Source organism: Parasteatoda tepidariorum, chromosome 7, assembly GCF_982258835.1.
Source record: "Parasteatoda tepidariorum strain Cologne lab strain chromosome 7, Ptep-v5.0, whole genome shotgun sequence".
In the NCBI taxonomy this organism is placed as follows: Eukaryota; Metazoa; Arthropoda; class Arachnida; order Araneae; family Theridiidae; genus Parasteatoda; species Parasteatoda tepidariorum.
In genome coordinates, this window is record NC_141761.1 from 112507712 (window position 1) to 112530096 (window position 22385).

Below are 22385 nucleotides of genomic sequence, written 5' to 3' on the forward strand. Positions count from 1 at the left end.
CCCTTAGTAAGGCTCAGATTATGTAAATAAATTAAACCTAATTTTTTAAAGTAAAAACGAAAAATTTAGTTTGTTATTCAAGGTAAAACCGTGGTTCAGTGATGCTCTAGAGCTTCATGGAATAATCTCAAGAATTTAGAGATCATTTCTTCTTATTTTTCTGAAAAAAAGAACAATAATAATAATAAATAAGTAAAAGTAATGATTTTGTAAACCTCTAATTGATTGTTTTGGTATATTTCTTATAAGACTTTTCAAAACAGAATAACTAATCCTAAGCATTTTATTTCATAACCGCCAATAGAATATTAGAATAGAATATTATTACTACACAATAGAATATTAGCGACGGTAGGGGAAACATCCCTGAGGATGATCCAAAGTCATGCAATCGCAATTTTCAGCATCTGCAGAGGGGATAGCTCTCCCTCTTTGGTAGCTCGATGATCTGCACTCGAAGTCAAGCACTTTACAGGTAGAGCAGTTTAACGAAGACCGATACCGCACACTATCGGTTCCTACGCATTCTGATCAAAGTTGTCACCCACCCGCTTACTGACCGCAGGCAGTGATGCTTGACTTTGTGTTCAACTGGAAACCGTGTCTTTAAAATCAGTCCACTGCGGGACAACCCTTTCTGGGAAATCGGTTATCAGACATTGCCTGATAATAATCTTAGGATTGTTGGATTCAACGAATTAGAGTATACTCCGATCTATTTTGTGATTGATCTGAGTTATACTTGAGCATGATGGTAAAGGGTTTTATTTTATACTGTGTTATTTACATCCAAATTGACCCATAATATTTCAAAATTTAGTTTAGGAAATATAATATTATGGTTCAACTAAGCAGCAAATGAATGTTGCAGGAAATTGTAACGAGAAAGTTTCTTAATATCACTTCATAAGATACGAAGTACTCCTTGCTCTCTTAAACTATCTTTCAAAATGTATTATGTATTAATATGTTCCAAAAGACCCACTAGGCACACTTTATTCTCTAAATAATTTCTCCTGGGCAACCAGAACTCTCTTTACAAATGCTTGTCCCTGCAAACATTACTCAAATACCTGATAAATAACCCTTTCTGGGAAATCGGTTATCAGACGTTGCCTGATATTAATCTTAAGATTGTTGGATTCAAAGGATGAGAGAAAACTCGGATCGATTTGGTGATCGATCTTTTAGGAGTTCTCCTTTTAATGATGTGATACTGGCGGCATCTCGTATTGATCACACATCCAATTACTCACACTGTTTTGGTAATGAATTAAGGGGCTGTCGCCAGTATAGCCAGCACCATTCCCAAAGATATTGACGAATATATTCGGGATGAGCAAACCTCGTTAATTATTCTAAAGTTAAGACTTTGAATTAAAGGAATTAAAAGCGTCACTTGATTAAGATTATTTGTTTATTTAAGTTGAGGAATTAGAAAGTTCACGAAACGATGATTTCTGAAATTTATTAGATTTGGGTCAGGATTTTAAAGAAAAAGATATTAATTTTATTTTTAAAAAAGAAGCTTCAGGGAAAATTTTCGCAATCTAAAATGAAAGGAGTTAAATTAGAGCAAATGTATACAATACAGTGAGACGCAGAAACTTTTTTATAAAATCTAAAATAAAGGGAATTGAATTAGTGAAAATCAATATAATACGTTGTGATGCGGAAGATTTTTTATAAAAGTTTTTATAAAATCTAAAATGAAGGGAGTAAGATTAGAGTAATTGAATATAATACAGTGTGACGCAGAAGATTTTTTATGAAAGTTTTTATAAAATCTAAAATGAAGGGAGTAAGATTAGAGTAAATGAATATAATACAGTGTGACGCAGATCTTTTATAAAAGCTTTTATAAAACCTAAAATGAAGGGAGTAAGATTGGAGCAAATGAATATAATACAGTGTGACGAAGAAGATTTTTTATAAAAGTTTTTATAAAATCTAAAATGAATGGAGTAAGATTAGAGCAAATGAATATAATACAGTGTGACGCAGAAGGATATAAAATATATAACGGCTATAAAAAGGAAAAATAATTTTTAAAAAAATGCGAAGTCACAAAATTACTCTAATTAAATAAATATTACTCAAAAATGCACGGCATAATATTTTACGGTAAAAATGGATTTTGCGTATGATGCGTCCTAAGTGCTATTACTTTATACAGTAATTTGATTCGGTATTTTTTACAGTTCATATAAACCTAGTTAACATTGCTATTCCTGTAAATTTTTGGATATAGCCGATAGTAAGAACAGGTTATGATGTACGCTTTGTGACAGAAGTCTTAAGCTCTGCATAAAGTCCCCAAGCATATTTACCAAAATGGGAAAAAATTTTGCTTCATAAAAATCTCCCTAATTGTATGTTTCTTTTATTATTATTCTGTTACATTTAATTTGCATTTTAAGCCAAACTATCTAACCTATTAAAAATTAAGATTCTGCTACTATGCTTACTTGAATAAATTATAAAAAATCTTTTCCTGTTTTTTTTTTCTAAATGTGTGGAGTTGATTGATAATTTGGTTTCACACTAATGTTAAACAGCAGGTAACAGTTATATATATTTTTTAATATTACTTGCGTATGTACTTACTTATATTACTTATATTACGTACTTATATTAAAAATTTAATTAACAGGATTGGAAAAAATGCCTCTGAATTTAAGCGGATGAGGGATTCCGCTTAGCCTATTTAAACACACATATGATAACGGTGTTGATACTTTTCTTCCACATTAATACGATTTAATTAAATTAAACAAACGGCTGCATATTGAATTGCAAATGCATCAAATAAGAATCGCATAAATAAATTTCAGAGTTTATTATCAAATTTACGTAAAATTATAAATTTAAAATGTTTTTTTCTTTTAACTGAAACATAAATTCAGTTGCAACAAACGCATTAGTAAAATTTGTAGAGAAGATTGGATCATTATTTTAAATTAATTTGATGGAATTTTAAAATTAATTTGATGGAATGATTGAATTTTAAATTTAATTTAAAGAAATAAAAATACGGAAATGAATAAGCCATCAGCCATAAAGAAAAACTTATGTTATAAGAAAACGTTATGATAAGTTTGCGAATGCGTATTCGATCATCTTAAATGTGAATACCGAATTTTCAGTTTACGCTTTTAATTTTACGAATGTGTCCTTAGATGGGCAGACTCATAAATTGTAAAAAAAAAAATGTAAAATCGAATTTTTTTTTCCACAGATCTCTTCCTAAGTCCTTTTTTTTTAATTATTTTCCGAAGGTGCTATTGGAACGTGTTTTGAACATGAATGTGAGAATGGAGCTTTATGTTTTATGAGAAACCGCAAACCTTATTGTGCCTGTGTTGATTGCGCTGAAGACTTTGATCCAGTGTGTGGGACTGACGGCATTTCTTACATCAATGAATGCAAACTGTTCCGAGAGGCTTGCGAACAAATGAAGAAGATAGCAGTCGCTTACCAAGGACTTTGCAGTAAGTGAATTTTTGAATCATACCCAACATATCTTTTAAAAATAATTTCAGCATTTTGTATAAAAGTTCCCAGCAACTGATCAAACAAAGTTAATCGAAAGCGTTTAAGAGCATAGGACCCACATTTGTTTCTGCAAACATAATGAAATTTCCAAATAACATTTTTAAATAAATAATGATTTTTCAAGAGTAAACAAAATAGGTCAAACTTTTATAGCTTTAGAGAGATTTGAGCTACCACGAGGAGGCCTTTCTCATAGGATTTAAAAGAGTTGTAAGAACTTCTTCTGTAATAATTGTTACAGCTAATGATTGTGTCTTATGGAATATTTAATGCGGAGCGGAATTGGTATCAACCAGCCATCAGTGGGATTCGAACCCGGTTCATCTCATTGGAAGGCGAACGATCTATTCCCAGAGCCATCACAGCTCTAAATGATTTATTGTAGTATAATGAAAATTTTTGAAAAAAAATAGGAGAATAGTTCTTATATAGGAAAATAGCTAATAGTTCTTACTTTTCTGGTTGAAAATATTCCAAATAATCGCATAAACTGCAATAAGTATTTAATTATTAAAAGGCATGACCAGAAATGCCTGATCTCTTGAGCAGAAAAGTAGAATTCATTAAAAGACGAAATGTAAGTTCTGTTTACAAACTGTTTTGATTGAAAAGCAGTTATGAAGGATTTTGACATAAAAGCAATCATTCCTTTGGTCGTTTTTTCCATTTGAGAATCACATTAGGGAGAACACAAAACAATTGAAATGGAAAAATAAAATTTAAAACTTCAGACACGATGTGGGAAAATTGAAGTGGTTGACATCGTAAACCACTCAACTCAGCTTGAAATAATATGAAACCATTTTCTTCCTTCTGCGATTCGACTGCCTCCGAATTTAATATTTGATTCTTTCTGAATCTGAAACGTGACCTAAATTCTCCCAATTTTTGCCTTATTGAGGTTTAAAAAAAGAAGATTCTGTTACTAAAAATACTGCCTGAGCCATTTTTTTTATTTCAATATTGAATCTTAAAAATGTATCCTAAGTTTTTAAGCTACATCAAAATATGGACTTCCCTAGCTAATTTTAACTGGTTTATTGTACTATAATAAAGACTTTATCTTAAATTATAGTTCATTTAAAAAATATAAAGTACTTCATCATTTACCAATTAGATTTGTCTAAAAAAGTATTTATTCCAAAAAAGTGAAAACAGCGTAAACGTCAAAAAAAAAATTTATAATTAACTTTCTTCACCTTTAAACAATGTCCGCGATCAAGCTTGTATCAACCTTAAATATGGTTCTCAACCTAGGTGTGCATACCCTGGAGGGCGTAGAACAATTTTTACTTAAGCGGGAATTTTTCATGAATAAAGAATATCTTGAAACTATCTGTACCTCAAATAAATTTAGCCTGTATTTAACTCTTAGGTATGGTGTGATATAAAATTTGCTTATGAAATTATTTACATTTTCAGTCAGCTTTAGTTTCAAATTGCGATTTTTTCTACTTGCATTGACCATGTTTGTTAGGGGGGAGGCGTGAACATGTTTATAGTGGGGTGCAGAACATGAAGAGCAGAAGCACCCCTGTCCTAAGTTCATCCACCTCATCGTACTCTTTAAACTTTATATTACGCGATGTTAAAGTGCACGATAATAAGTTCATTGAAATAAACACGATAATAAGTTTAACTTGAATGAAAACATGGTTCAATTACAAACCTCATTGAAAACTTGATTCAGTTTCAGTCATTGTGTTTCAAGATAGCGATATTAGGGTTTATCATTTGTTTAGAATGTATATTGTTGAAGATTCTAATAAAGCACTGATTTTTTTTTTTACCTGAATGAAATATTGGGAGAAATTTTGCCCTCGTGGAGGACTTTTTGATGAAATTACCCGCATTTGCGTTACATGGTGAGGAAAACCACAAAAACCTAACATGGTAGCCAAACGGCAAATAGATTCTAACCCATGATCCGTCTACCACTGAGAATATTTTACATGCTGTGGTCGGTGTAAGCTGGATGCGGAATTCGTATCGACCAGCGATTGCTGGGATTCAAACTCGGTTCACCTCTTTGGAAGGCGAGAGCTCTATCCCCTGAGCCATCATTACCGCTTAGTTAACGATGTAAACGTTTCATCTTTACAACTGGACACCATCATTTACAATTCATGTTCATATATTGTGTTCCAAATTTTATATTTCTGGTCTATAAAGCAAGCAACAACTGCAATTTATGATAGTGAACATTCTTCAACTATAACTTGGAGTTCTCTAAACAGCACATCTTTGCATCTGTACATTTACATCCGTACATCCCTGGTTCAGTCTCGGGGTTGATTCATTTGAAGTCTTCCTTTGTTCATCACAATCCATTTGTTTTCTTCTACTGATAAGACTCAGACGTGCATTTCGAGATTTCAGTATTCCCTGGACATCTGTACAATTTAATTATCTTTAATTTCATCTTTATTTATTATTTATCCTTATCTTCAATTTAATCTTTATATAAATTTTATTTAATTATCTTTAATTTAATCTTTATTTATTATTTATCTTTATCTTCAATTTAATCTTTATATAAATTTTATTTAATTATCTTTAAGTTAATCCTTAATTTAAATAACCCCATCCCACCCCTATCTGGGCGGGGTGGGGTTAAATTAAACTTAACGAAATGTATTTGTGCATCAAAACACTTTCTTACTTTCTTATAAGTTCTTTCAGTTGTATGTAGTATAATGTAGTTTAATGTAGTAGTATGTATAATGTAGTTATTAAAATGTAGTTTTACCTTAGTCTGTCTCTTATTTTTATTACCTGAAAACTAATAATTAATTTCTGTTGTTACATTTGCTCATTTGACAGAATCGTCCACTTTTCTGTTTTCCTTAATCCGTCTGTTTAGCTAGAAAAGAAATATATTTTTAAATATTTATAAAAATCTTTATAAATCCTTCACTAGACCACTGCCACTAGACATAAATTAAATTTAACCTAGAATTTTACTGTAATTTAAATTGAAACTAAATTGTTGGCAAAGCTTTAAGTATGGATTTGCATTATGCTCCCAATGTGTGAAAAATACCCACTAGTAAATGCCGTTTTTTTTTGTTTTTTTATTGTTTTTTTTTTTTTTACACGATCGTATTTCTAATTTGTACATTGTAATATCAAAATATAGTCAAAATTTATTAAATTGTGTTGTTAATCGTGAAAATGCTTACAATTCTGTTGCTAATAATAAATTTCCTTACAATTATATTGTTAAATCATAATTTAAGTGAAAAGAATAAGGGTAGTGAAGTCTAGCAGATCACTTTTACAATGTTTAATTGCTTTGTAATTCTATACTCTTAAAGCACTTCCACAATAATCAGTTGAGATCACGCAATAATCGGTCCACGAGATCCATGTAGGCAAAGGTTTCATAATTTGGAAACCAATGATATTATGATGGCAATGTGGTTGACATCGCGCACCAGCCGTCTTTACTTCTCGAAACAAGTTACAGACCTGCTATTATATCTGAAGCTGAGTAAACTTCAATAAATGTTGAAGAAGAAACTGAATTGGTAATGAATCTAGCCTAACAAGCTTATTCAACTAATTCATTAGCTTGTTTAGCTCGTGAGTGCATAACTGCATTCGAGAGTAAGTAATTTTAAAATTACCCAATCATGCTAAATGTGAATAGCGTTTAGAAAACTTTTAAACAGCTATTCAACTATTTACCTTATTATTATGGTGAACTTCTATTTAGTACAACAAACACATTTTGGGTACATTTCTTTTATTTCTACGGTCAAAAATCACTGGCTGTTCGAAAAAAGTTTAGTGCTAAACTTCCGGGTAATCTATGCTTTCTTTCATCATTGTTCTTCGCCAAAACGATATTCATGATTCAAGTATTAAATCATCAGAAATCCAGGTACCTTGTCACTGAGTCAGCATTGAAACAGCTATCTTCACCTTATTAAACTAAACCTTACCTTATTTAACTGAATTATGGTGAACTTCTATTTAGTACAACAAATAAATTTGGGGTATTTTTCTCTATTGCTATCGTCAAAAATCACAGGCTGTTCGAAAGAGATTTAGTTCAAAAACTCTGGGCAACCTATTCGTTCTTCGCCTAAACGATATTCAAATTTCAAGTATTGAATCATCAGCAATCGAGGTACCTTGTCACTGAGGTGGCATCGCGAAATCGCGAACAGATGCTGACACCAAGACCTGAATTGGCTTCAAGCCAACTCTACATCGTGCATAAACATATACATGAGCATACAATTCGCGATCGCAACGAACTATAGGGGGCGTTGTTGTATGAGACTAATACCTGCGATTTCTATATGAACAGTCATTCAGTTACTCTGGAGACGTCGTTAATGTAGCACGTAGCATTGCAACGTTCCTTCTTTATTGTGGCTAATTAAATTTAAAAAAGAAAAATGCTTGATATTCTTTCTTATGCAAACGAAAACAAAATGGTATCTCTTTTTATTAGAGAAGGAATATCCAAAACACATCGAAAAATATTTGTACATTAACAGAAAAAAATATGTATATTCTTATAAGAGTTAAAACCTAATGCCCGAGAAATAGTATTACTAAATTTAATGATTTGACATGAAAGGCCCATTTAAACTTTACATTCTATAGTTTTAAGAATCATATTACTTCAAAAATTAAAATGAACAAAAAGTATACATAAGCCTCATAATTTTATGAAATTTAATTTTGTAAACAAAGTTTTTTGACAACAATTTTTATCAAAAAATTTCAAGTTTCAATAAAAATCACTATTTAGAAACTAAGAAACGTAAAATAAAGAATGCGGACGAAACAAAAACAAAAGAACAATTCTTTTTTGTCGCCATTTTTAGTGTTACGAAAATTCGTCTTTGGGATTTGCCAAAAACAAAACATGATGCAATTTTATTTTTTCAGGAGGGAAATATTTTACCGAAAAAACGAAAATGTTCCAATTCCCACAACATGAAACTTTATCTTGGTAAACGTACGTTTTGGAAATGTTATTTCATTTGGAATCTTATTTATCAGAGTTCATATGGCGATATGATTGTTTTGAATCTATGCTAAACTCTATATCGGCTCATTTTCCACCGAAATCCGATTGACTATTTTGATTTTAAATAAAGTGTTTTATTTTATGAATTGTCGCAAAAATTTTAAGTGTAGATTGGCGGCACTTAAAAACCGCCAAATCTGTAGCGGCGGTGGCGTTAATACGTAAGTACCGAATTTTTATTCCATACTTTTCTGAATCATATTACTTCAAACATTGGAATATACAAGAAGTATACCTAAACACAAAATGTTATACCATTTAATTTTTCAAAAAAATTATTTTGAGAACAATTTTTATCAAAAAATTATAAACTAAAAAACGGAAAATAAAGAATTCTTAGGATAAAAAAACGATTTTAGGAATTCTTTACATTGAAATAAAAACTTTCATATTGTTTCTTTTTTTATTATTCTTATAGTTCTTAATCAGACGTAAAAAACCATTCTGTAGAGAACCATCATCAAATGAAAAAAAAATATTTACAGGCAAATTTTTTATTTTAAAAATCATTGCACTTACCTGATTTATAATTCCCGGAGAATTCCAAAATGATAAGTTCCTTGTTTGAAAACTTCATTCTCAAATAATAGATACATAGTTTATCCCTTCATTACTGTTAGATAACATACTACACAGCAACATTTTATAACTGATATGAATTTGAATATGTAGCTAAAAACAGAATAGCTGAATTCTAGTTGAACTTATTCTTTCAAAACTAAAAAATACTTACCAAGAAAACGATTAAAATTAATTAAGAATCATCACAAATGGCACTATTTTAAGTAACTTGGATAATTTTTTATTGTTGTTTTCCGAATTATATGGATACAGAAATATGTACTATTCTATAACGAAGAAGAATATGCTGTAACTATTACAATTCTGTATGTTCTGAATTCATATTTATTCACTGGAATGACGAAAGCAATGTTGACTTCACTTTAATTCGTAATGAATTGAAGACAGAAGAAATGCATTTTACCTTAATACACACATCTGTAACAGTATCCGAAATCGGAAGTCATCAGTTGCAAGTTTGTTGATAATAGAAATTAAAAATTATTGAGGAATTTTTTTTCAAATGTTTGGCGTGTTCTGTTCCTGAAAGATTTACTAATATTCTGGAGATTTTTTTCAAGTTCTTCGGCCTTTTCCTTAGGGAAATTTTGTTTCTTATTTGCTGCTAAAAAATGGCGTCTGATTCTGTCAATGATTTTGGTGGAACTAAATGAAAACGTGATAAATTAATGTCTGATATTTACAGGCTCCCGCTAGACGGCGTACTCGAGCGTTGCGATCGCGAATTTTCAGAAAGATAATGATAGTTGTTCTATAACACCACTGCTCCAAATCTTTTTTTACTTTTATAAAATCCGTTAATGACATTGTGTGTTTCAGGTGGATGTGAGCATAAGCATTGTGAATATTATGCTGCTTGTGAGAGTGACTCAGAAGGCGTTGGAAGATGTGTCTGTCCTAAAAACTGTGTAAAGGTAAGACACTTAGATTACACTAATTCGTAAATAATTTTAAAATACAAGGTGGGGCTATTAATACAATGGTCCCTTCTAACAACATTAGTGACTTATCATGCTTATAAGTCATGATAATTTTAATAATAACAATCATCTAAGTGTAATTCCCATTACTTTTTGAAATTTCGCCAAGTTGGCGATTATTACTGGGAGCAACGATGCTTTCTGATAATTAAAAATAATAATTTAAATTATTACAAACTTATTAAAATATTTTTGATAGAATAATAAATAACTTACTTTGACATATTCAACCGGTTCCGCTCAAAAAAAATTAAAAAATAAAATAACGGTAATAAATGGAATAAAGATTAAAAAATGAAATAATAATGATGATTCTAACAGCAAGTGATCAAAATAAAATTAAAATAAAAATAACGTTAATTATGTATATAATAATAATAATAAATAACGTTCAAAATAATCTCCCCGAAATATCTTCCAGAAACCTAGTTTGGCGAGATTTCAAAAACTTGCTTGTCAATATATAAAAAAAATCGCCACGGGGTGGGCTATTCTGGGATTCACCCTAATCTGACGTATCTAATAATTACTGAAATATAAGACATGAATAACTATCCTTTAAGTATTTTTTAAAGTAACATCTGCCACTCGTCATGCATTTATGTACTTGAAAGTAAAAGCTTCAATGTAAAAGTAAAAATTCAAAGTGAAATGTTCTTTAACTCTGACGTTAGAGGTTAACTTTATGATTCCCACAACCTTAAGTCTTGATTCAAAGACTGTGTAGATAAAGCATTTAACATACTCTTTAAAAGATCTATACAAAACTTTTCATTTCCGAAATTTTAAGAAAATGGTAAAACAACAAGATTAAGGACAGCAAGAGCGTTAGAATTAATTCATACACAAAATCTATCAAAAAATCTATTCAAAGCTTTTCGTTTCCGAAACATAAGAAAATGCCAAAGGAACAAGCTTAAAGACGTCAAGAATATTAGAATTAATCAATAAAAAATATATCAAAAAATCTATTCAAAAATTTTTTATTCCGAAACTTAAAAGAACAAGCTTAAAGATATTAAGTAAGTTAGAATTAAACTATAAATTTTTTGGCGATTTTTTTTTTATTTTGTCCCCATAGACAGGCATTCGAACATATCATTTGTGAACATTTTACAATAAAAATATGCAACAAAATTTCATGAAAATTCAGTAAATGTAAAAAAATTAAGATAGTTTCATATAATAAAAAAATCATAACCCTCTCATTAGAAAGGGAAATTCTCCACCGCTTGGCCACCTAGATCTCCAAACTTGAAACCTAATAACTTTCAGTTGTATATATACTTCTAATCTAACACTTAGTGTCGCGAGTTCCTGTAATCATGCTATTTCTTGCTCCCAGATGGCGGTGGACAATATTGGACATTAAAAAAACGTGTTTTGTTAATAGAGTTTATTTAATTTTGTAGCTTGAGACTGTCTATGTGGAGCTTTGATGCCCCATATCTTTAAATTTATGTAGTTTCAGGATCTATAAAGCCTTGCGGACATTATAACGAGCGTGTTTTGTAAAGAAAAGGATATTCAATTTTATTCTTGAATGTTGTAGTCCTATAAATCTATGATGCACCATCTAGTGCTAGAATTGGAAACTATTTTTTGATTGTAAAAGTTTTTACATGCTACTGAATTTTTATAAAATTCAGCTATTTAAGTAATTTTGTTCCTGGCCAAATTACTAGACGCACAAAGTGGTTCTATGCAAAATCTTAATTATCAGGTGATACTATACAACTTTATTGTTTTTACGTGACTGAAACCGGTTTGCATTTGTTTATGTTCGTGCAGCAATTGGTTAACATTGTAATGCAATACGTTGAAAATAAATACCAATAGGAAGTAAATAATAAATCTCCTGAATAAAACCCCATAACATGCATGTCTAAATATAAAAGTATTGCCTATAAACTCGTGCGAAACATGTCCTTACTAAAAAACTGCAGTGCGTCTAATATTTTGATCTTAATATTATAATATACTAATATAATATCTGATAATATAAATATTCTATATTTATATAATATATACTATCGCCGAATATATATCAGATATCGTCTAATTTAACCAATTGATATACGAACGTAAACAAGTGCAAACCGGTTTCAGTCGCGTAAAAACAATAAAGCTATATGTCACCTGATAATTAAGATTTTACATAGAATCTTACAGTGAGTCTTATAATTTGACCAGGGACTGCAGTTTTTGATGCAAGTTGCTTATGAATTCCTTTGACAAAGTAATTTATAAAAAAATTATTTTTATAAATTTCCCAGAATATATCTTTATCAAGATAAGGAAAATCATCAAAACTTTTAAATCTATCAACGATAAAAAAAAATTTAACTTCTGATAGGAGGAAGAATTATAATCAGCTTCTAAAACAATGATTCAAAACATAATCCTAGTTTTCTTTTAATTTTTTTTAATTAATGGGATTACGGAAATAGAATGAAGTTTCTTTTTTAGTATTTTTAATTTTTTATCGTTTAAGAAAGATGAGGTCCTTTTAGTTAATCACCTAATTTATCGTAAAGTAACAGCAATCAATAAAAATGAGGGTTCATTTCAACACGTTCTCATTATAATTTTAGAGCTGATTAAAAGTGCTCGTTATGGGAATTTTTTTTAAGTCTTGGTCGAAATTTTGCATAAAAGATAGTTTTTTCCTTTGACTATTGGTACATGAGTTAGTTAAAAATAATGAAAGAATAAATGAAAAGAACAGCCAATTAACATCGCTTTTTAAACTTTTTTCTTTTAAAATCTTATAAAAATATACTGCAGCTTAACTATATTTGCTAAACAATGTTAATAAAAGTTTTTTTTTGTCTTTTTTGGTTTTCTTCTTAATTGTTTCTGGATTTGAATACTTAATATTTTTTTATTCTTTCTTAATATTTTTTCAAAAATAGATCCAATTTTTTTTTCATTTTCAAATTAAATTTTTTAATTTTTTTTTTGAAAAAAAATCTGATTAAAACTTTTTGTTTCCGAAATAGAAATAATAATGTTGGGTATTTTTTGCACAATTTGCTTGCACAAAATGATAAAGTGTAGTCAATTACAAAACTAATACCCTTCTTTGGATCTATTTCTGTTTGTGTAAATCAACCTCACAGCCGTAAAAAGAAAACAAAAATCTGCTTTGTGCGTGATACTTTTTAATCGTATCGTTCGTAAAGAAAAAACGTATTGACTGTAACTTGTTATGCAATGTTAGCAATTATTCCAGGTGGATTCTGTTATCTGTGGAACTGATGGTATCACTTATAAAAATGAATGCGAGATGAGAGTCGCGGCATGTGAAAAAGAACAATATATAATGGTTGGTTCTCGAGGGCCGTGTGGTAAGTAAATATTTCAAACTCATTTCCGACTGCAATGTTTAAGTAAAATGAAGTTATTAATGAACAAATGCCGGCCAGGTAGCCGAGCGGTCAGCGTGCCTGACTGTGAAGGCATTGGTTGCGGGTTCGAATCCCGTTCAGGCCATGGACGTTTCTGTATTGTTCTCTGTTCTGTGATGTGTGAATGTGGCCCACCCTATGAACGGGTCTCTGAGGCGTGGGTAATGTTGCTCACCTCCGTGACTCCGAGGGTTCACAGGAGCCCACAGGGTAACGTTAAATGAGCAACACTTCCGGCATCTTTCGAGGTGAAGAACAAAGGCTCATTGCCTGCCCTAAAAAAATATGAGCAAATTACGCTATTTTTATGTATAAAGTAATGTGTAAATTATAAACAATGTGTAAGAGAAGGAAAATGTGTAAGTTATAGTCAATGCTAAATTAATACATAAATTATGGACAATTTACACGTTAATTAGCAAATGAGTTATATAAGGAGTATATATGAGAAATATTATTTCACATTACCTTTAAAATTGTTAATATAACATCAAAAAAAAATGTTTTGATTTATTTAAGGAACTTTATTTGATATGCATGGTTGTCTGAATGAGAATATCTAATTATCTAAGCTGATCGAATACATCTTGTTTTGGTGATTTATCTCATTGTCTAGTGGTTTATTCAGCGGAATAATGTCCTTTCTTGTATCTTTAAGGATTGGTATAAGACTTCCACGTAGTGCTGCCCCACCCAAAATCAAAAGATATACCAATTTTTTTGAGCATTTTTGCCTTGCAATTGAAATAACATTTGGACCTGAGCTATCCAGTCGCCACCTTTTGTTAGAAAGTGTTACTGAAAGTTTCCCAAATGTTATATTAAGTTTTATAATGATCATTATAAAGTGATCACTCTGTGATGTCATTTTTCAGAAGTGCATTTAACATAGAATTGTTCAAAAGATTACTTAAATTTACGACATTTAAATACTTTTTTATGCATATTTTGACAAACATAAATATAGAACTTTCACATTCCTTTTTCAGTATTGCACCTGATAAGGTAAACGCATATTAGCCAATTAAAATTGTTGATATAATATGTGCTTTGTTGACCTTAGTTGCCAAAATTTAAATTTGAAGGTCGCACAATGGGCTGATCGTAAGACGCGGTTCATCCTCAGTAAACTACCGAAGTCAAGCATCACTGGCAGTGGTCAGTGAGTGAGTGGGTAACCACTTTGATCAGCCTCCGAAGTGACTGAAGATGTGCGGTATCGGTTCTAGTTTAACCGGTTTTCAATAAAGGGCTTTATTTCGCGGATAGGTTATCAAGCTATCAATGAGGAAAGCTATCTCCTCTGCAGAAGATTAAAGTTGTAATGGCATGTCTTCGGATCATTTTCAGGGATGTTTTCCAGATAGTCACCTATAGATTATTGTGCAGTTTTAGTGTGACGTAAATAAAGCACTACTGAAATTTTAAGATTAACATGCAGTATGTAAGAATCTTTCCCTGTCTAAATAGGACCCATAAATGGAATGGGAAATAAATGGGACCCCCAGATTTAATGTCAGAAATGCTGAAATATATTATTAATTTGAAACATTTTATATCCCCTCCATCCTCATCATGAACTGTTTCTTTTAATGCATGCATTCCTTAATTCTGTGTTTTTATTAATATTTTTAATGCTTTATTCATTTACACATTCATAGAAGATCCTTCTAGGCAGAAATACGAAGAGATAAATACTTTATTTGAAACCCTTTTGTGATAAATATTCTTTAGATCTGTGCCAAAATGTTCACTGCAAGCACGGTGCTCGATGTGAGAATGGTCACTGTATTTGTGCCTTTGATTGCCCTGATGCTTATGATCCGGTGTGTGGCAGTGATGGAACGACCTACAGAAACGACTGTGAAATGAGGCGTGGTTCGTGCCAGAAGGGGATCAATTTGGCGACCGTCTTCTTCGGAGAATGTGACGGAGCACTTGTTCGATTCAGGGAAGGTAATCTATTTTCTATTGATCCCTATACCTGACGCAGCTCTCATCTTAATGTGCACTTGAAAGATCTTTGTTGTTTCTGAAAGTGTCCTAAGCATTTTAGATGCCAAACTTTGTGGTTCAATCTAGAAATCTTAAATTCAAGAAACATGCTACTTTTAATTTGAAGAATTTCAAAAAATATAAATACATTACTCCTCTTTTAAATAAAATGTATAATTGCGATGAAATATAATAAAATAAACGAAAATTTCGAAGTCGTATATTTTAGTTTCATTTGAGATAATAAATAAAATGCATAGATTATTTGTACCAAAAACGTATTTTTTGTTTAAAATAGGGTTGAATGATGGATTTAGAAAATAATTTGAGCTTTTTTTTTGTATCAACTAGCATGATCAATCCATTTATTCCCGATCCCTTCCTTGCTTGCATCAGCCGCACTTGATGCTAGATTTTGTTAGGGTTTAAAAAGGATTGACATTTATAATAACAATGTATGTATGTTGTACAGAAATGTATGTTGTTGTTTTTTTAACGTTGAAACTGAATTAATCTTAAATTTAAATCTAAAAATTCATATACAGAAGTTCCGTTCATATTCACATACAGATAAGAATGGGTTTGCCCTATAAATGGGCTATGACATGCGTATGGCTAAAGTCGTATTCTCGTAAAGTCGGACATAGATGGCGCCACTGAAAAAAAAGAAACACACCCTCTGCCATAAATTCGCTTGGTTTCGCCTAAGCTGGCTTGCTAGTATTTGACAAGCGGCATCGAAAGAACAGCAGCAATTCTTTAAAATAATAGATTTAAAGGTAAAAATGCGATATTATGAGAATATTTTGTGTTTCAGTTAATGATCAATTGGTGTTTTGGTTATTCCTGTCTAAATCAAATTAATCTCGGTATTATCAGATTAATACTGATTGTTCGAAAACAGTATGCTGAACACTTAATTGACAATTAATACTTCGCGTCAATTTTGGTCTACCGTAATAATGATACGGGTATAATATCATAGAAATTACGTATTAAATAAAGGGGATGATTCGATAATATTTTATATCTCTGTTAATGGGTTGTTTACAATTTACTGACACGTTTCTGCACCAAATTTATCTAAGTTTTCTACCTTATTGGAATTAAAATTGTGCGTTAGTACTGATTATTATGTATGATTTACTCTTGCATTTTTGCATGAAGTAATAAACAATCAATGATTCATTAAAGTAATTGATAAAAATTAATAGCTTTTCTCTTTAGATCGAATTTCGGATCTATCATAATTACCATTTAGCGCATGTGCTGTTTTCAATATATTTTTCACTTTAATTGGATATAACTCATAGTTTCATTATCTGTGTTTGGCTTGAACTTATATTTTAGTCATTAAATCTTTTCGGTGTGAATTAATGATCATCTAATATTTTTATTATTCGCGTTAAAATCCAAGTCTATTAAATAGATTTAGATAGATTATTAATCTTAACTAAACAAAAGCAAATTTGATGCTCAGAGAAAAGCATTACGTTGCAAAATACAGTCAAACCTTGCTATAGTGAACCTTCAACGAACCAAAATTTTTGTTCACTATAACCGGTACTTCACTACATCCGTTCCGCAAACAATTTTAACTAATGGTTCCAAACTCCCCCCTTTTATTAAACATTATTTAAATAAATGACCCATGAAATGAATTACAGAAATGACTGAAAAATAATACGTAGTAACAAAAAATGTATTGACTTTTATTTTTTATTACTCTTCGTCTTTCGTACAAAAAGAAAAAAAAATTTTTAGCTGATGAGCAATCCTCAGCATCAGATAGGGAAAAAATTCCCGACTCTCCGATAATCCCTGAATTTATGTTATTCCACTTTTTAAACCTGTCTAACTAGCCATTCGAGTACATAACAGTTGTCCCACCCAATCGCTTAGCCAATTCATCAGCTTTGACTTGAAGCACTTAGCTGGACATTTCATTGTCCAGATACTAGAATATTGTAGCTTCTTTGACTGCTGAACCAATTCCATAATGCTATTCAATAAAGAAGCAAACGAGAACAAATGCTTAATGCTACATTCCATGCTATAGATGGTTTTAAAAATTGGTATATGTACATATTTATTTTGAAGTAGAAATTTCAAAATAATTACAAAAAAATGAAGAAAATAAATTAGGGGAAGACAGAAAAAAGTTCATAATATTCAACTTCCTCTCTTTTTTTGGTTCACTATATCCACAAAAAATAACATTATACGTGTGCAGCAGGGCACAGGAACGAACAGTTTGTTCACTATATCCGGGAGTTTACTACAAGCCGCGTTCACTATAGCGGGGTTTGACTGTAAATAAATTTTTAATTTTCTGTGTTCAAACTGCTTCCTGTTTCTCTTAATTTCAGATCATGAAGTGAATACCCATATTTTAACATGTGAAATGGCCAATTGCCGATATGGAGGTGTCTGTGATCATGATCCAAGGGGTCATGTCCACTGTATTTGTACATTCCATTGCTCTCCACTAAGAGATCCAGTGTGTGGCTCCGATGGACGAATGTATGAAAATGAATGTCGTCTGAGAGAGGAGGCTTGTCGGTTACAGCAGAACATCCAGATAGTTGCTTCAGAAAACTGCGGAGGTAAAGATTTAAATTCTTGCTATAAAATTTTATTTTGAAGGGTGAGTTTGCAGTGAAGGACAGAACATAGAGTTGAAATAGTAGGTAGAGGAACCAAGTTCGCTTTATTCCTTCCGAAAAGACACGCCACAGATAGCAAGCAAAGAGTTACAATCACGTGATGGAAAGAGTGCAATACTTGGCGCAGTATCACAAATGTTGGCGCACTAAGTTTTTAAACAGCTTCATTTCGATATTACCGATGCGCAAATAATCGGAGCATTTGAAAGAGAGAAAAAAAATATTTTCGTTAATCACATTTCTTTAAGATTATTAAATGGGTTTTTAAAACATGAGGAGTTTTTTTTTTCTTAACAAATAATTTTTAATTAAAGTACTGCCTTTATTAAATTTAATTACGCCTTTAAATTTAATTTTTGATAAAATTTAATTACGTTTAGAATTTTATTTATATATTGAATACATTAAATTATTTATACAATAAAGATTATTTACATTATTAATTTAGAATTTTGACTTCTTTTTTTCCTGACACTTAAAATAGATATTTTCAAAAATAAACTGCTGTTGCATTTTAACTTAATACTCAACAATTTGTCTAAATATAAAATAAAATTGTTACGTCACTCTCATAAGATGACGTCATTCGTGTTTTCACTACAGCGCGAGAACGCGAGAATCTTGCATATTTTTTTCTTTTCTCGCATTAAAAAATGATTACCGCGAGAAATTCGTGCATTCTATAAATCAATTTCAAAATTCGCGAATTTCTCGCATTTTGGAAAAAGCTTTGAATTACGCCAATTAGAATAAAATCCATTTCACTTTTCTTCCTGGATTTTTCATTATTTTCAACATTTGCCCCGTTATCTAGATTCCCTATTTACTAGTATTGTTCAGAACTTTTTCGAGCAACAGAGCACAACCTCTCCGAACCACGGAACCCCTTTCAGAACACATTTCTCTGCAACCACGTGTTTACCGCAGGTAAGGTTTTTTCATGTCAGACGTTCAAATTTTTTATGCACTAATGTAAGATGGACAAATACCTAGTAAAGGCAAAATCTTCTATGATGATGCAGCAAGAATATTCAATGCTTTAAAAAATAGAAGACGTTAAAAATGTATTATAATGAAAGAAATTTTTTTTTCAAGTCTATTTGTATTTTTTCAGTTTTTAGAAATCTCACTTAACTTTCTGAAATCTCACCCTGTTTTTGAGAAAGGGTGAGAAATTCTCACCCATTTTTTTTTCTATGATGAAAACACTGTGTAAATATTAATAACTTGATATTAACCTGTGTATATATGAAAAGTGTGAGTGGCAACAGAAAGAATGTTGTGCTAGATGTGTTCTACGAAAATAAAATGGTTGCTTTTGTAAATATGTGTACGCAGGTATTTCTTGTAAATTTAAGTTATTTCATCGCTGGATAGATCGGGTAGATTTATTGGAAGCACGAAACAAAAATATTTATTCTAATATAAAAGTTTTCAGCTCCGAAGAGAAAAATATACGATTAAAAGCATTAAACTAATCAAAGAAAATAATAAAAGAGTTTAATTAGAAATTTTACTTTGTATTTCATGTACAATCTAATTCCATAAATTACTAGGAAGTTTGAATTGTACACACAAAGAGACTAGTAGAAAAGCTTTCGAAATTTAAACAAAAAATACTTAAATAAAAGAGAAAGCAATTAGAATTTTTACTTTGTATTAAATGTAGATTGAAACTAATGACGAACTTATAATTAAAATATCTTACTTTTATTTGTGATAGAAATTGCAATTTATGCAACTTTTTAGGAGGTAAATTTATGCAACTATTATAGGTCAATGTATATTTAATAATTTTTATACAGAAAATCAGTAACTTAAAAAGTAACAGTTAAAAATATTTTATTTATACATGGTATATTTTATTATACATGGAAATAAACCAAAACATAATACACAAATTGTAAGTTGAAATTTGAATTTTTTTATGTGTGAAAAATCTATAATTTACCATCAGATTACTATCCTAAATTTTCTCGGGCAAATGAAAAAAGTTAAATATTAGTCTTTGTATAGGTTCACATCTTCATCATCTAAAAATTCATCTGCATTACTTTCACCCGCGAACACCATTTTTTTACTCATTTTTTTCTATGTAAAATCATCCACCATCGTATTATACAATAGTACAAAACACGTCTGCAGTCCCACAAATAGCAAAACTCCCAAACAAATATTGACAAACTTCCAATCACAGCAGATTATTGTTATTTTCTTTATTTTGCTTCCGGCCGAATAGAAACGTGATAAAACAAAACGTATTGACGAATTCTGCTATGCCCGAGTTTACTCGGGATATTAAATATTTACAATATATACATACCCGACTTAACTCGGGATAATCAGGGAAGCGGTTAATATTAAAATGTGTCCGTTTTACCTAAATTTTTAAGAAAATTCTCGCCAAAGGCATTTTGGTATCTTCTAAAAAATTTTTACATAGTAATTGATCATAACTAAGCAAAAATACAAATATAACGTATTGCAGGCAAAAATTTGAGATAGTATTTGAATTTGATCGAGATGCAAATTTATTTTTGGAAATGATTGACGGTATAATACGTAAGTACCTAAAAAGATAATATCGCAAATACTATGTATGCAACGAAAATTATTGATTGCGACATTATTGTGAATGGTGATAACTGTGTGAGTTCAGTAAAACAAAATATTGCCCAATGTAAAAATAATGTTAATTAGTTCACTTGGAACTCTATACAAAAATATAGTTCAATATCTATATATTTTGACAATGTATTACGATTTTTAAAATTGTTTTTATTAGTTACTGGGACCAATGTTCGTGTATATAGAATCTTATAGGCCGTCTAATAATTTAGCCAAGGACTGCAGTACCAAAAAGAAATTTCATTAAATTAAAAGTCTACAATATATGTAGAATGTATTATCATTAAGTAGCAAGAAAAAAGTCTATAAATATTTATATATCATGAACTATGTATATTTTTTTAAACCACCACCGCAAGTAATTTTATAAACCATATTCTTCGATATCGAAATAGTATTCCGATTTTAACATTTTACCAAATTTACATTTATATTTCCAGTTATCTCAGTCAGCGTTTGCTTGCAATCTCCATTCGGCTGTTGTCCTGATGGTAGGACGTTAGCTTTAGGACCGAATGCAGCTGGCTGTCCTAGTAAGTACACAGATATAAAGTTTATTTTATTGAATCGACATATTTGAATTTTTATTGAAAATTTAAATATTTTTTCACGAAATTGAGTTTCTTAAAATCGCGAGGTATGGAAAATCGTCGAAAAACACGTAAAACTTTATAGTCCGTGGGTTTATAGCTCTAAGACGGGGAGAGATTTGATTGGCAAATGCAAATAAAATCTGATATTGGTTGAATATATTATTGGAATTCGCTTTGATATTTTAAATGTATAAGAATTTTTGTTTTGATAAGTCGATGTGTTGAAATAATGTTTAGCTGGGGAAAAATCAAACATTAAAAAGTTTTCAGCATAACTAAATATTCCACTATATTAATAAAACAATGAAACTTGTGGTTGTAGAAAACAATATTGAAACCAATTTAAAAAAATTTAAAAAATACTTATTGATGAAGCCGCGTGTACCAAGAAAAGCAGATTGGAATTTTTCAAATGCCACTTATAAATAATTTTAATGGAAGGCTTGTGTTTCTTTTTAGATTTTAGCACTACTTTATTTTCTCTTTTATATCCTTATTTAACTATAACTTTACTGCAACCATCTCTTTTACATTAATTATAATTTTTTTATTGCATTATCATGTTTACGGAGCCAGGTATTCGCAGTTGCTGTTACCATACAAACTAGATACCTTAACTCTTTTTCTGTCTCTTATTTAGATCTATTTAAATACCGCTTGCTTACTGTTCCTGGTTTATTTAGAATGAAAGAAAAACTGAATTCAGGCATAATTTTGAATTTTTAATCTCCTTTCCAATTTAAAAGTTTTTCAAAAGATGCTAAAAACTCTTTACTGATATATATATATATATATATATATATATATATATATATATATATATATATATATATATATATATATATATATATATATATTAAATGAAAAAAATAAGAGTATCTGTGTGGTTTATTTTATACCAGTGGGTTAAAAACATTACGGTTAAA

General features: G+C 30.3%; 1 protein-coding gene across 2 annotated transcripts in view; it reads left to right on the forward strand.

The window, feature by feature from the left end:
- Positions 1–22385, forward strand: part of LOC107441892 (agrin-like) — a 119848-nt gene that overhangs the window by 51152 nt on the left and 46311 nt on the right. For both annotated transcript variants that reach the window (XM_071182996.2, XM_016055288.4), the window contains exons 4-9: positions 3279–3491; positions 10007–10101; positions 13403–13517; positions 15312–15533; positions 17942–18178; positions 21307–21399. In XM_071182996.2, the coding sequence (XP_071039097.1) occupies positions 3279–3491; positions 10007–10101; positions 13403–13517; positions 15312–15533; positions 17942–18178; positions 21307–21399 (975 nt within the window). The remainder of the gene's footprint in view (positions 1–3278; positions 3492–10006; positions 10102–13402; positions 13518–15311; positions 15534–17941; positions 18179–21306; positions 21400–22385) is intronic.